We start from the raw sequence: 14,998 nt of genomic DNA, 5'->3' as shown, positions 1-14,998 counted from the left end.
CACATGTAAAATAAAAACAAGTCTTTAAGAAAAAGAAAAAGAAATGCAGAAAGTGCCATGCAAAAGAACAGAAACATACATAGACTGATAGTGATAGCAAATAGACAACAGACAGATGATAGACTGAATGACACTTAAGGACCTAGAAAGGACAGTCACTGAAACAGTGAAAGATTTCAGGAAGACGCCAAGAGTGCAGCACAGAAGGAAAAACTATATGAATAAATGCATGACCAGAGAGAAATTAAGGCAATGACAAAAGAGTGACAGCTTGAGAAGCAAGACAGAAAATAAACAAGAGAAGCTATTTGAAGAGATATATGACATGGATTAAAATTATTCTCAAGCCCCAAAATTAAAAATAGCTCCAAGCCAGGAATTGTGGCATGTACGTTTATTACCACCCTCCAGAAGCAGAGACAGATAAATCTCTGTGAGTTCAAGGCCAGCTTGGCCTATACAATGAGTTCCAGGACAGACAGGGCTACATAGTAAGACTGTGTCTCATGTAAAATACGCCCAAGATATGTTCTAATTAAACTACAGAAAGCTAAAGACAGAAAAAGGCAACCAGAGAAAAGAGGACAAATAGCAGCAAAGGAACATTTCTGGGAACTAGTTATAGACAAACCTCCATGGTGCAGGACAGAAGATGATAACACAGTATCTTCAAAACCTCAAAGGAAAATAACTGTAAATCTAGAATTACTCAAAGTTAAAAAGAGAAAAATAAATATACTTCAGAAAATAAGGGCTCTCAATATAAAGAATCAGTATCATAAAAAATGTTTTTCCAACTAAATGCCATAAAAGGAAATCAAGAACTAAAAGCAAGCAAACCTCATACACATTTATAAATTATAAAAATCCCTTTCATTGATTGGCTAAGGTACTAGAGAATATTTATGACAAATGTTTAGCATATGAAAGCTAATGTAGTGCTTAAAAGGAAAATTAAAATCTTGAGTGTTTTCTTAGAAAACATTAAAAATCAGTAAAAACAAATATTCAAGCTGGGTGAGGTGGCATATGTCTATAATCTCAACACTCTGAAGGTTGAGGCAGAGGATCCACCAAAAGTTTAAGGCCAGCGTAGTCTACACAGTGAGTTCCAAGCCAGCCTGGACTGAGTAAGACCTTGTCTTTAAAAAAAAAGTAACAACAACAACAAAATCCCTGAAAAAAATATTCTGAAATGAACAAAGAAAAGATAAAGAAAGGAAGGAAGAGAGACAGAGACAGCGAGAGACAGAGAGGAACATACTCTATTAAAAAAGATAGGAATGAGTGAAATAAAGAAGAAAGTTTTAAAGGAAGATAAACAGGATGAAATCTGGTTATTCTAAAAAGCTAGTAAACAATAATGATAAAATTGATTTTAAAACAAGAAGCATAAATCAATAGTAGCAGGGCTTAAAAGATGATAACTGTAAGATTAGAATAAATGGAAGTTCTGGAAGCTAATTTTCTAAATAATATCAAGAAGAAATAGAAAGCTGAAATGAGATATGACACACTTACAGAGTGAATCATTAGGTAATCTACCCTCTGATAAAAGAAAACACCATATGGTTTGACAGACTACTTAAATAAACCTTCAAAGAACTGACAAATATCTACCTTTTACAAACTGCTATAAGAAACCAAGAGTAGATGTTCTGAAACTGACTTTACCAAGCTATTATAAAGCACTGTCATTTGAAGTAGACAAAAAAACTGTACAAGAAAACAGAGAGGCCTCTCTTTTTTGTGAGCAAAGATGTGAAAATCCTACATAAAATCTGCATGTACCAAAAATCCATACAAGGCAAGCACTCAATAATGAAAAAAATTTTCTTATATGTTGCATTGCAGGCATGAGCCAATATAATAAGAGAAATATAATATAATAAGAGAAATATATATATGTGTGGGTTAGAAAGGAGCAAATCTGTTTTTATACTTTATATGATGTCTCCAATTAAAATATAAGATAACCTACAGAATACACTAACTCAAAAAAGACATAAAAGACAGGTGCAAAAATAAGTTCCCTTTTGTGACCTAGAATTCATTCAGTTTGAGTTTTGATCCATATAAAAAGTAATATGATTTCAAGACAGCTCAAAGCAATGATGATACTGATGTGGAGACTGGCTGTGAAGAATAAAGAGTCAATAATGTAAAAGCAAAAGGTCCCTCTGTCCTGTAATATAAGAACTTTAAGTAAGTACATTAAGACTATCTGATTCTAATCAATAACCAGAGGAGAATATTGACCAGAAAAACATGTATCTAGCTCTGTGATTCTGAAATCCTTGACTTTTGCTCCGAGCATTCTGTCAGCATCTACCATTAATACTTTCTGGAAACTGTAAACAAGAAATAATCTCCTGTTGCTTTAATTCCCTGGCATTGTGGAGCTGTTTACTACTGCAGCTTTACTCAGCCAACCCTGGGATACTAATAATTTCTTCAGGTGTCCATATCTGGCCTACACCAGTCTTTTTAATGACTAAGGAATACAAATGCAATAGACTGCACCTAACTAGTCTACAATTGGAGTTCTGATTTTTCCATTTGTTATTATAGTTTGCTGCAATTAAGTTCATGTACATCTACATGAATGCAAGCACATGTGTATACTCAATCCTGAATTAGTTCATTTGTCAAAAGCTTCCATATGAAAAAAAATTACTAAAGTCTAAATACTAGGTAAAAGGTCCAAATATTAGACAGATCCTGCCAACCAGCCTCCAGAATGGTGAACTAATTTACACCTCAAATGTTAGAACATTTGCTCCCTAGCATACCTATCTGGAGTTAGCAAAATAAATTATTTTAAACGGTGGGAATAATCTGGATATAGTGGTATACATCTGAGTTCCAGCCACTTGAAATGTTGGAGCAAGAAGATCATTGGAGTCCAAGAGCCAAAGCCAGTCTGGGCCACATGGCAAGACCTTGTCTTAAAAAAATTAAAATTAAAATGATGCTAACATTGATGGGATATCTTATTATTGTTTCATCTTTTAGGCATCTTTGCATAGGTTTAAAGACTATGTGTATTTCTTCTGTGAATTGCCTCTTCTTGTCTTTAACCTGTTTTTGTCTCTTAGTTTAGAGAGTTTTTTTAAAATAAGCCCCTGATATCAATTTCTTGGTTCTTATACAAATTATAAGTACGTTCTCTCAGTCTTTTTCTTGCCTTTTATAATTGCTTTTGGTATCTTCTGCAATTAAAACATATATAAATAAAAATTTCCTACAGTTAATCTTTCCTAGTTTGGTTTTTAGAAATTGTCACCTACTACAAAAGAAAAATAATGATGCTTTCTACTGAACTGTCACCAAAATCTCTACTCCTAATCCGTTTCCCCACTTATGTGAAATATGCTTCCTCTCCTATGTTTAAGACCATAAACATGAGTCTTTCATAGTCTCGGTACTCTATTTCACTGGCACTCAGTTTATTCCTCTGCTAGAAAACTGTTTCAAAATACCTGTTAATTATGTAAACTCCCAGTATCTAGACTTTAATATTTTTATCAACACTTCACTTTTGGCTGTTCCCGGTATCTTATTCTTCCTAATCAGTGAGCCAATTTCATCTCATTAATCCTGAGAAATGAAATCAAATTCAACAACAGCAACAACAAAGACTTATTTTGTAATTCTGATTAGAAGTGCTTAAAATTTACAAATTACTCTGAACAGACTAGAATTTATATGTTATCTTAGAGATAGCATACAGTACAAAAGAATGTATTTCTTTTAGTCTTTTTTTGGTTCAATGTATTCCTAAGATTTCATAATTCCTTTTGCTATAATGAATAGCATTCCTGTGACCATTCCCTAGCTTATTATTGCTGGTATAAAGTAAAGCTACTGTTTTGTGTACAATATTCCTATATTTAGCTACTTCCCTGGATATTCTTAAGCATTACATTTTTATATTAATTACTGAGAGATTTTCAAATATTTAATAATATTCACTTTCAAATTTAAAAATTAGTCTTTACTATGTGTGGTGGTATACACCTTTAATCCCAGCACTCAGAGGCAGAAGCAGGGGATTCTCTGAGTTGAAGGCCATCCTGGCCTACATAGCTAGTTCCAGGCCAGCCAGAGCTACATAGTAAGACCTTGGCTCAAAAGAATAATAGCCTTTAATTGTGCAAGTGGTAGACATAATCAAAATATATTGTGTTCATGTATGACATCACAAAACTAAACAACAACCAAATCTAAGGAGAACTGGTGGCACCTGATTACTGTATAATGTCTATTTCTCAATGGGTATCAGATACATAGATTTTGATGTCTATCTTTAAAATCTTCTAATTTTAAAGCATTAAACAAAGCAAGCAAACAAACAACAATCCAAAAATAAAATCAACCAAAATAATTGTCAGCTTTAATATTTGAGCTTGGATCTAATATAATACTATCATTTTAGATAATTGAAACTTAGGTTCTCAAACACTGAAAAAGAAGTCAAACACAGGGGAAGACTTTGTGTCCTATTTAGTTAGTATGCCCAAACAGAATTCTCAAGCACTGAAACAAGGTGTTCTCATTAATTTGTTTAGTCTAGTTTATTCCCTAATGTTAACATACATTTGTGTTGCCTGTTTACCTCATGTTGGCTTGGATTTTCAATCCTTGCAGTGTGTGTGGCAATGAGTAAGATGTCATCTCTGTAGTGTTGATTTATCTAGCTGTGCTAAAGTATAATTGAAAATAAATATATATATAGTTATATAATATGCACTGTAAAATAATTTAAATGAAGCTAATTAATCATTTACTACTTCACACTTACCTGTGTAAGTGTGTGTATACATGCGTGTGTGTGTGTGTGTGTGTGTGCATGTATTGAGAATATTTAAAATCTTCTCAGCAGTTTTCAAGGACGTAATAGATTACAATTCATTATAGTCACCATGCTATACAACATATCTCCAGAACTTACTCATTCAACTAAAATTTTGGACAAAGGGTAGCCTTTTAAGTAACCTTTCTGCATTTAAGGAAATTCCCACATTCTATTCCCTGTCTGTTATAGGCAACACGCAAGTCAGAGCCCAGTTTTCCAGCCTTCTGAGCAATTAGAAGTGTGCAGGTGACCCATATTCTACCAATCAAGAAGCTTACAAAATATTTGGCTCAGAAGAGAGTAACATGAGAAACTAGCTCAGTGAAAGCCATACTTAGTGTTAGAGGGGGCTGATTCTTGACACTGACAAAGAACTCAAGGTAATGAAAAGTAGTGTGGTAAAATCTACTACTTGGCAGGAATGCAAAATGTAGCGATGACTTGTGGGTGGTGTCAGTAGTAACAGAGGCCATTTTCCCATCAGACAAGTTCTGCAGCTTGGTACTGGGCACTGTTCCTAAAATTTAGCCCCAAGCTTGTTTTTCCAGTCTTTCTGAAGATACTATGAACCACCCAGGATCTTTTTAATAAGTCCTCTTTCTGTTTAACTGGCCAGAGAGGAGTTTGCTTTATAAAAGTAAGCCCTCCCCAACACAAACAACACCATCAGGCAATGACAGAATTAAATAAAGATCTTCAATTTTTCAATTCCCAGGCCAGCATTCTTTCTAAACTATCACACATACATTTAATGCTTTCAGGAAGGTTTAAAATGTTATTTTCAAAAATGCATGCCAAAGTCCCCATCTTGAAGATATGCTATAAATTAAGGACAAACTACCTAATTCAAAATAGCTCATGTTTACATGCACAGACTAGTGGCTTCCTTAAAAGATATCAGTTCACAATAAAAACTAATAGAAAGTAGCTGCTCATAGTGGCATGTGCCTGTATACAATTTTGGCACTTGCGGGGCGGGGGGATGAAACAGAAAGAGCATGAAGCCAAGGTTACCCTGAGCTCCACAGAAAAAATGATATCTCAAAAGGGAAAGAAGTGATGGCTCAGCGGATATGAATGCTTGCCATGCATGTATGAGGATCCAAGTTCAAATTCCCAGTGCCTATGAAAAAAGCCAGACGTAGCTGCTCCCATGCCTATAACTCTAGTACTATGGAGTGTAGAGATGAGAAGATTCTTGGGACTTGCTGTCTTCCAGCCTAGCTCCAGGTTCAGTAAAAAGACTCTAAATAAATAAATAAATAAATAAATAAATAAATAAATAAATAAATAAATAGAAGAAGTGTTAGAGGAGGCCATCCAATGTCCTCTTCTGGCCTTTGCACACACAAGGGTATGCACACATGCACATGTACTCAACTACCACACACACACACACACACACACACACACACATACACACACCCCATTTAGATACAACACACACATACATGTACCCCCAAAGCAATGAAACAAACCAAAACCAATGTAATCAAACCAGTCCAAATAAAAATAGACCAAAAGCAAATAAAGGGAGAGAGAACTATCTTAGAAAATCAGGATGAAATCATTGCCATGTTCAAAGCACTACATTTACAATCTATTTCCTTGAAGTAAAAAACACTAAAAGTGTAGGCTATAATAATGTTCCCATCCTACATCCACAAATGATGATGTTTGTTATTTTCTACCTTCATAGACTCAAGATTATTTTACGATTTCCATTTCAACCTCACTTCAGACTGTTTTGAATGAGGTCATCATGAGTAGAAGGACAGTTTACTGAACTATGGAAACTATATATACAGTTTATATAGGTTACTGCTACTACCAGAACAACAGGTTGCAATTATGAGAATGAAGGTTTTCACTGTGTTGAATACCCACCATACAACAGTTGGTGTGCTGCAATAAGAACTTTACAAACAGTAACAAATCTATCCTTAATCACAAGAGTTCTATGTAATGAGCATTGCTGTACCTATTTTATAGATGAAAAAATATTCAGTAATGTACCCAAGACCACCAGGCTTGTAAATGAAAGAGCTTAGGTTTGGATCTGGGTCTGCCAACTCCAAAATCAGCGGTCTGGTCTATTTATAACACACTACCTCCCGGAGGATAAATTTCAGTTTTATAAGTGAGAACATTTACTCAAGGCTCTAAATCTTAGAAGAATTTTATTATGCAATGTTCACAAAAGAACTACTAGCCTTTCAATCAATAACAGGAGTCTAAGGAAGAGCTGTGTAATGATTTCTTGCATTTATAGAGGCCTCATGCACAAGTTTCTAAAAGGATCTGGGAAGACACAAGAGGAAATGGCATGGACCCAGCCTGCACCTTGAAAGCTTTCACCTAAGTAGTGAAAAAACAGTAGCATGCACAGTATCAAAAATCTATACAGCTACAAAGGATCAGGTGTCCTCTGTGATGGCTGGTTAGCACAAGGCTCAGACAGGTGGCCAGGAGAGATAAGCTGTATGTTCCCTGGTATGGAGCTCTTACTGCTGCTGCCACCTGTGCTTGGGAGACTACTCTGGAAAGGTTCACCCTGCCTATGTTCCCAAGTACATGAAACCTTATGCCTGCTAAGCCTAGAGCTGGCCCTGCTTCCTGCTGATATTTGCCTTCCCTCTGAGAATGGCCCTCTGTACTCTCTCAGATAACAATCAGTAGGTCTTACAGGTGAATCTCTCAGAGAATAAAGGGTCACAGAGAAACAGGCAGAATTGGTGATTTCCATAGGGCAAAAGAGAAATGTCCACCACTTGAAGAAAAAAAAAAGATAGAGAGAACTATAGGACTGGGAAGAGGGCTCAGCAGTTAAGAGCACTGAGTGCTCTTGCAAAGGACCCAGGTTCAGTTCCCAGAATGCACATGGTGGCTAACAATCACCTGTAACTACAGTTCCAGGGGATTAGATACCTTTTTCTGACTTCCTGGGGCACCAAACACACATATAGTGCATACACATACATGTGGGCAAAATAGTCATGCATGTAAAATAAACTAATACAATTATTTTTAAAAGAGAATTATTACCTATGACTTCTTGACCTGTCCCCACATGCTATCACATATATACTGAGACAAATTCTCAGGGATGCCTCCAGCTGATTCTATGACCAACCATAGCGCAGGATGTGCTTTATTAGCTGAACCCAAGGTTTTCTTGGGAAGAAGAAAAGACACTTGGACAACACAACAGGTATAGGCCCTCAGGTTCTAGGTACATAGCAAGTAGGTGTCTATGCTAGAGTACTGGGGCCACATAAGTGAAGGAAGTCTCTATTGTGTTCTATCATTTCTATGCATGAACCAGAGAAGGGAACATTTAAAAAGTTCATTGTAAACCTACAATGAAAGAGTTTTCAGAATGTCAGAGTACAGAAAGAACCTTAGAGACCAAAGTATGGTTGTAAGAAGAGATACAAGGAGGTGGCTTTTCTGTTGAGGGCTAGGCCTAGCTTTTCCTATTGTCAACAAGCCAGAGACAGATGGTTCTTCCATGATGTCAATTATTTATCTAATAATCCGCAAGATTTAGACTTAACATTGATAGAGAAATGGAATCATTCATTAAATTATTCAGCAAACATCTAATGTACTTGGCAGGACTGTGGAGGAAGAAAAGCAAATAAGGAACAACAGAGACCTCCCAGTATAAAGTCAATTTAAAACATTTCAGCACACCTATTAGCCCACATTAAGTACTCAATAAATGATGGCTTCTAGAAAATTTTATGCTAACAAGTTGGAAATAAAGTGGTAAGCAAGGAACAGACTGTGACCAAATTCACATGATACACTGAGAGACTAGGATTTGTCCAAGAGACAACAGGCTTTAAAGAGAGGAGTGACCTATTCAGATTTGAAGAAGGTCATTTGGGAAAAACTTTGCAGGATGAAACTTTTAAATGGAAGATCACTTACTTAGTTCTCAAAACTTCAGGACAAGGGTGGAAAGCTTAACAGCAACAAATAGAGATTAGGGAGCCTTTCTGTAAAGGAAGAAATGCAATTCCAAAGATTGGTGGGAGACACAGGGATTAGATGGAGAAAAAAAACAAGGCAGATCCCTCGCCTGGTCCTAGAACACATAAGGTGACCTTTACTAGAATATAGTCCTCAGGTGCAATTTAACTGGAGAAAAAAATGAAGTCAAGGGGTTGTAGAGATGGCTGAGCGGTCAAGAGCACTTACTGCTTTTGTAGAAGACCTGGGTTCAGTTCCCAGCACCCACAAGTCAGCTTTACAACACCCTATAAGTACAGTTCTAGGGGACTGTATGCCCTCTTCTGGCTTCCACGGGCTTCTGCATGTATGTGGTACACATAAACTCATACACATACACACACACACACACAGAGAGAGAGAGAGAGAGAGAGAGAGAGAGAGAGAGAGAGAGAGAGAGAGAGAGAACTTTAAAAAGAAAGGTAACCTACAAATGCCTAAGGGACATCCAATAGGGAGAGGGTCCAAAGATACTCATATTTCCAGGTCTCTACACTTTAAGAGAACAATAAGTTTGAGGAATTAATACAGAGATGTCAACTGAAACATCTCTATGTCAGAACTAAAATAGTCATGGCTAGGTAAAAGGCAACCACTTAACATTTATGAACTCCTTACTATTTTTGCTCAACACTATAACAAATGCCATGGCTAAAGTGGAAGGCAAGAAAGCAAAGGTCCCTACTCTCCATGAGGTTAACTAAAAGAGAGATGATCCAGAATATATACAAGTGCATACACACATAAAAAAATACTAGCTAGTAAAAGCATAGAGAAAAATATTTAATTAAGATAGGATATTAAAATGACTGGCTACAGAGTTCTTTTGTCATTGTCCAGGCTAGAATATGGGAAGCAAAAGAAGAGACTGAGGAAGATGGGCAGAGACCTACACATGTAAACCAAGTACTGACGGAGAGTTCCAAACCCAGGAACTCAGTGTCTAACCTAAAGATGTAACATGGATCAGAACATCTTGACTCCCAGTCTATGCTCTAATTTGGAAACCGTCATGGTTTAGAGGCAGTTTTCTCCACATTGGAAGTTTGGTTCGTTTCCAAGTGCAATGATGTGAGAGGTAGTAAGAATCTTTAAGAGATGAGACCTAATAGGAGGTGGTTAGGTCATTGAGTACACTGCCTGTGGAAGAGATGCATATGGTTTTCATGGATTTCTTATAAGCTCCTTTAGGGGGGTTGTTTTTTAAATAGAAGACCAGCTTCTCCACTGTCTTACATATATTCCTACCACAATGCCCTCTGCCATATCAAAGGCTCACCAGAGTAGAGCTTATCTTGAGGCTACAACCTTGAACCTCAAAAACTGGGAGCTAAATAAATTCTTTTCTTCATATATTACTCAGCATCAGGTATTATGTTGTAGCAATGGAAAATTAACTAATATAAAGATTGTGTAGCCACCTCCAAACTAGAGCATCTAGGAATAATCCTAGTGACTCATTTCATTCAGTGACTATGTCTACATCCAGCTTAACACTAGAAGCCCAGAGATACTGTAGTGAACAAGATCATCAAGGTTCTTACTCTCAGAAAGTTTACATTTTCTATTAGAAGAAAAAAACACCCAAGTGCACACACATCATCATTCCTCAAAGTAAACAAGTCTCTAAGTAAAACAATTACAAACTGTGTTATATGTTGTAAAGAAATAGAAACAAAGGTCTAAGAATAACAGTGGGTATTTACTTAGGGTTGTCAGACAGAAACAAATACTCTGGCAATAAAAGGTCCTAGAATTTTCCCTGGAAAGGAAAGTGGTAAGGATCTCCCAGGCAGAGAGAACTGTGTGTGTAGGCTTGGAATCAGAGAAGAGCTTGATGTGCTTGAAAAACTGAAAGGTGACCAGTGAGGCCAACAGACAGGCCTAGAGAAAAAGAACTGCTGGTATGGAGATATAAACAGTCCCATCACTCAAGGCCCTGTTGGCTTCAGTCAACGCAAGTCACTGGAAGAGGTTTTTAAGTCAGGGGTAACCTGAGGCTAGGTTTCATGCTATGGAATTTCTGGGATAGAGAGGTTGTTTGTTTGTTTGTTTGTTTGTTTGTTTTCTATAAGCCCACAGTGTCTGGTGGCACAGTGTGGAGTGCCTTTATCACATCTACAATTAGGGTGAGGCCTCTATTTGCAGACCAATTTCTCTTCCTTGGAGATCCTTTCTGGCCAAAGTGCTTACCAAAAGGCCCTGTGAACTCGCTAAAGTATTTCCAGTAGTCTTTGTGAGAGTACTGGGAGGACCAATGCTTTTGTAAAGGACACAAAATAATAAAACAAAACCACTCCCTCATTTCTGATGGAAATTACTTGTTTTCTCCTCCAGTGCTTCCCATTAGTTCACAGTCTAAGTAATTATCTTTGCTGTTTACTTTGTCTCCATTTCTATTCCAGAATACCACAAACATATGTATATGATGATGCATAATAACAAAGAACTATAAATTCTTATTGATCCCAGAAATTTGGCAATTCTAAACAATAAAAATATGTCCTCTGCCAGCTCCTCTCAAAAGAACACTTTGAAGACACAAAAGAGCGTCATTATAACAAATGAACTCACAGAAAACATGAGGCCTCATCACGGGCTCCAGACTACCAGGTAGTGATGCCAACAGGGAACTGTAAATACAAATTTGGAAAGTGCCCATTGCCACTCTCACCTGGGCTCCTATCTTCATTTCCCAGCCTACATCTTGACTGCATCAAGCCCAATATACTATATTGCTTTTAGCCACTATTCTTTTCAGAAGCCAGAATTCTCAGGCTAAAGAGAAAGTCCCCTTTGTCCTCCACCAATGATTTAATTTACATTCTCCTAAATACTCCATTCACTTTGTTTTCAAGCAAAAAGGTCTCACAATTGTACTAGACCCTGAACTTGAATTTCCCTGTGTTTCTGTTCTTTGGGATTTGCCTAGGTCAGCTACTGGGAAGTCCCAGAATTCAACTTTACCTTTGAGAAAATATTGCTCATGATTTCATATGATACTTCTCACTACTATTGCATATAACATGATGGGAAAACTGAGGGGAATTGAGACAAAGTCTTTGATGCCTATCTTTTGTCTTTCAGAATATAGATGCATGTGAACATACAGACACTCTGAAGTATAGATATGGCCTTTTCTCTGATTATCAGGAACTGGCTTTTATCTCCATCCTACCTCTAAAGGTCTTATATATAATCATTAGGATATAACAGCCAAATCTTGAATACAAAATAGTACAAAGGCAAAGAAACACCAATTCCTAATAAAATTCATGTAGCCAACTGATAGGAAGCATTAGGGATGAAATGGTTCTTTCTATTCTTTGGGAAAACAAATTAATGCTAACAGAATACGGCTTACCTGAATGTATTATAAGGCACCACCTTCGTGTGATTACTGTCAACAGCTGAAAATATCTGCGTGATCTCTCTTAATTTAGATTTTTCTTGTTTCAGCTTTTGTACAGCAAAGTCAAAGTTGCTATATGGAAACTTGAAGGAGTAAAAATAAGACATATACATGAGATTTCAGGAGGCCATTATCATCATCATCATCATCATCATCATCATCATCATTCTTATTATTAGTTCTTTGAGAATTTCCTATGCTGTGCTTTGATCACCTTCCCCAACTCTTCTCAAGTCCTCCTGTCTTCCCTACTCATGCAGCTGTGTTCTTTTTCTTGTTGTTAACCCACCAAGACCAATTTGTGCTACTCATGTATTTTTGGATGTGTGGTCTTACAATGGAGTGTGGTTGACTTACCAGAGACTACACTCTTAAAGAAAACTGGTTCTCCTCCTAGCAGCTAACCGTTATCAATAGCTCTAGGGCTGTTGGTGGGATTTCATGCCCAACTCCACCTTCTGTGCTAGAATTTGGTCTGCTTTGGGCTTGTACAGGTCTTATGCATGCTATCCCAACCATTGTGAGCTCATATGTGCAGCTTCCCTGTTGTGCCCAGAAGACACTGGTTCCCAGTCATCCACTGCCTCTGTCGGACAATCTTTCTGACTCCTTCTTCCACAATGATCCCCAAGCCTTAAGGAAATAATGTGGTATTTATGTTCCATTCAGGGCTGATCATTCTGCAGTTTATTTCCTGTACCTTAGGAGGGTAATGGAGACCAAAAAGACTATATGGTGAACCCAAAGTAGACTATACATATCTTTACCTAGAAACAAATCTGAAGAAAAAAAATGACTAGCCTTCTTATCTTTTGAATGAAAGATTTAGGGCAAGGACTGACATTAACCCAGGTCCTAGATCTCAACTGAACTTAAGGGAAAGCAGGTGACAAAGCTTACTAAGTCTTAGTCTTCTTGTAACTCTCACACATAGCCCTGATATTTTAGCAGACCCTGATGAAAAGAATAAAGATTTGTAGTTGGCTAAATGTACACCTACCTTCTCTAAATCATTAGGATGGACCCCTTGGAATTACTGGCCACCAGGCAAAGCACCAATCATAGCAAAGCTGGGTGTCAAAATTCTACAAAAGCATTGTAACCCACATACATTTGTTTTCTGAGCAGCCCACTGTTTCTGTTTCCTACTTTGTGATTAGTTTTTTTACTTAGAAAGAATACTCCTTATTTAATACAGTAAAGCATAAGGTTGTAAATGATTACAACCAAGAGATCAAAAGTTAGAAGATGAAATTTTAGAATAAAAACACTGATGTTATTTTGGTATAAAGCTGCCTCTATTCTACCATCAAATGATCCAGGTGGTTTGGCACCTACTGAGCCCCCCTCCTTTTTTGCATTTCTTTTCATGTATTTCCATGATAGCATCTATTAGTTCCTTTGAAAAGACTGCTGAGACTGGTAATAAGGAGTGTATTAATCATGGTCTCCACACAATGTCCTTGCTAAGAGCATTTTTTTTAAATAATGCAATTTTCACTTGAGATGCTGATACTAGGTAATGTCTTATCCTGCTTTATCATACTGAAAGAAGAAAATCCCTTTATACCTTAAAACTATATATTATGTTTTGGCTGGATGTATAACTGAATTGAAAAGTACTAGTTTAGCATGTTCAAGGTCCTGGGTTCAATTCCTATCACCAAAAACAAAACAAAGCAAGAGACACCTTCATGGTTTAATATACACAGTACACAGATAATCCTCAATTTACAGTGATTTGTGTGTTAATAAACCCACATAAGTTGAAACTGTACCAATTGCAACTAACTTACAGAACATTTCAAGCTTAGCAATACAACACACTGGAGAGTATTTCTCTTCATGATCACAGTGCATATTGAGGTCTGCAGCTCACTGCTGATGCCCAATATCATGTAAGAAGATTGAACTACACAGTACTTACTAGCCTGGGCTGGAAGGGGATCAAAACTCAGAATTTTAGTTTCTATTAGAAAGCACCTCACTTTTACATGACAGTGAAGTCAAAATACCAGGCCAAGCAATTCTAAGTTAAGAACTGTATGTTTTATGTTAAGATAGAGGTTCTGTTCAGAATAAGAAGCTTGGTTTATAACAGCTACATTGACCATGGGTCCTATAGGGCTAAGGCCTTCATACAAATTATCACGTTTAATATCTGCAGCAACTTTATCAAACAAGCACTATTGTTACTCTTATTTCAAACACTAGGAGACTGTAGCTCACAGATCATACATAACTAAAAAGCCTGTCAGCTATTACTGTGGAGCCCAGTTTCCAACCCAGGCCTGATGGTCTCCAGTTAGATTAGATGATTAATCTAACTGCTTAATCATCATGTTTCTCACCTGATTTAGAGTTGTCATATAGTATAGGTTTGTAGTTTTAGAATAACCTAGATTTCTAAAACTATAAATGGAGAGGTGGTAGAGTAACTATGGAAGCTGCGGCACTCAGGAGAGATACTGAGAAGAGCACTGAGAACCACCAGCCTTCAACTGTCACTTCTGTACGACTCTGAACTTCTCTGATAAGGAGGCTGTTCTAGGGTCCCCATCTCCCTGGCTAAGCCTTTCTCCAAACTGTACTAACTAGTTTTGGTTTTTTTTAAGATTTATTTATTTATTTATTATGTTTACAGTGTTCTGCCTGCATGTATGCCTGCGTGTGGGAAGAGGGCATCAGATCTCATTAAAGATGGCTATGAG

At 37.0% G+C, this 14,998-nt stretch overlaps 1 protein-coding gene across 1 annotated transcript in view; it reads right to left on the bottom strand.

Moving 5' to 3' along the window:
- Efhc2 (EF-hand domain containing 2) overlaps positions 1-14,998 on the bottom strand; it is a 182,532-nt gene that overhangs the window by 50,908 nt on the left and 116,626 nt on the right. The window contains exon 11 of the mRNA XM_059250660.1: positions 12,240-12,370. Within this exon, the coding sequence (XP_059106643.1) occupies positions 12,240-12,370 (131 nt within the window). The remainder of the gene's footprint in view (positions 1-12,239; positions 12,371-14,998) is intronic.

Source organism: Peromyscus eremicus, chromosome X (assembly GCF_949786415.1).
Source record: "Peromyscus eremicus chromosome X, PerEre_H2_v1, whole genome shotgun sequence".
NCBI lineage: Eukaryota > Metazoa > Chordata > Mammalia > Rodentia > Cricetidae > Peromyscus > Peromyscus eremicus.
This window is presented reverse-complemented; position numbering and strand designations above follow the sequence as displayed.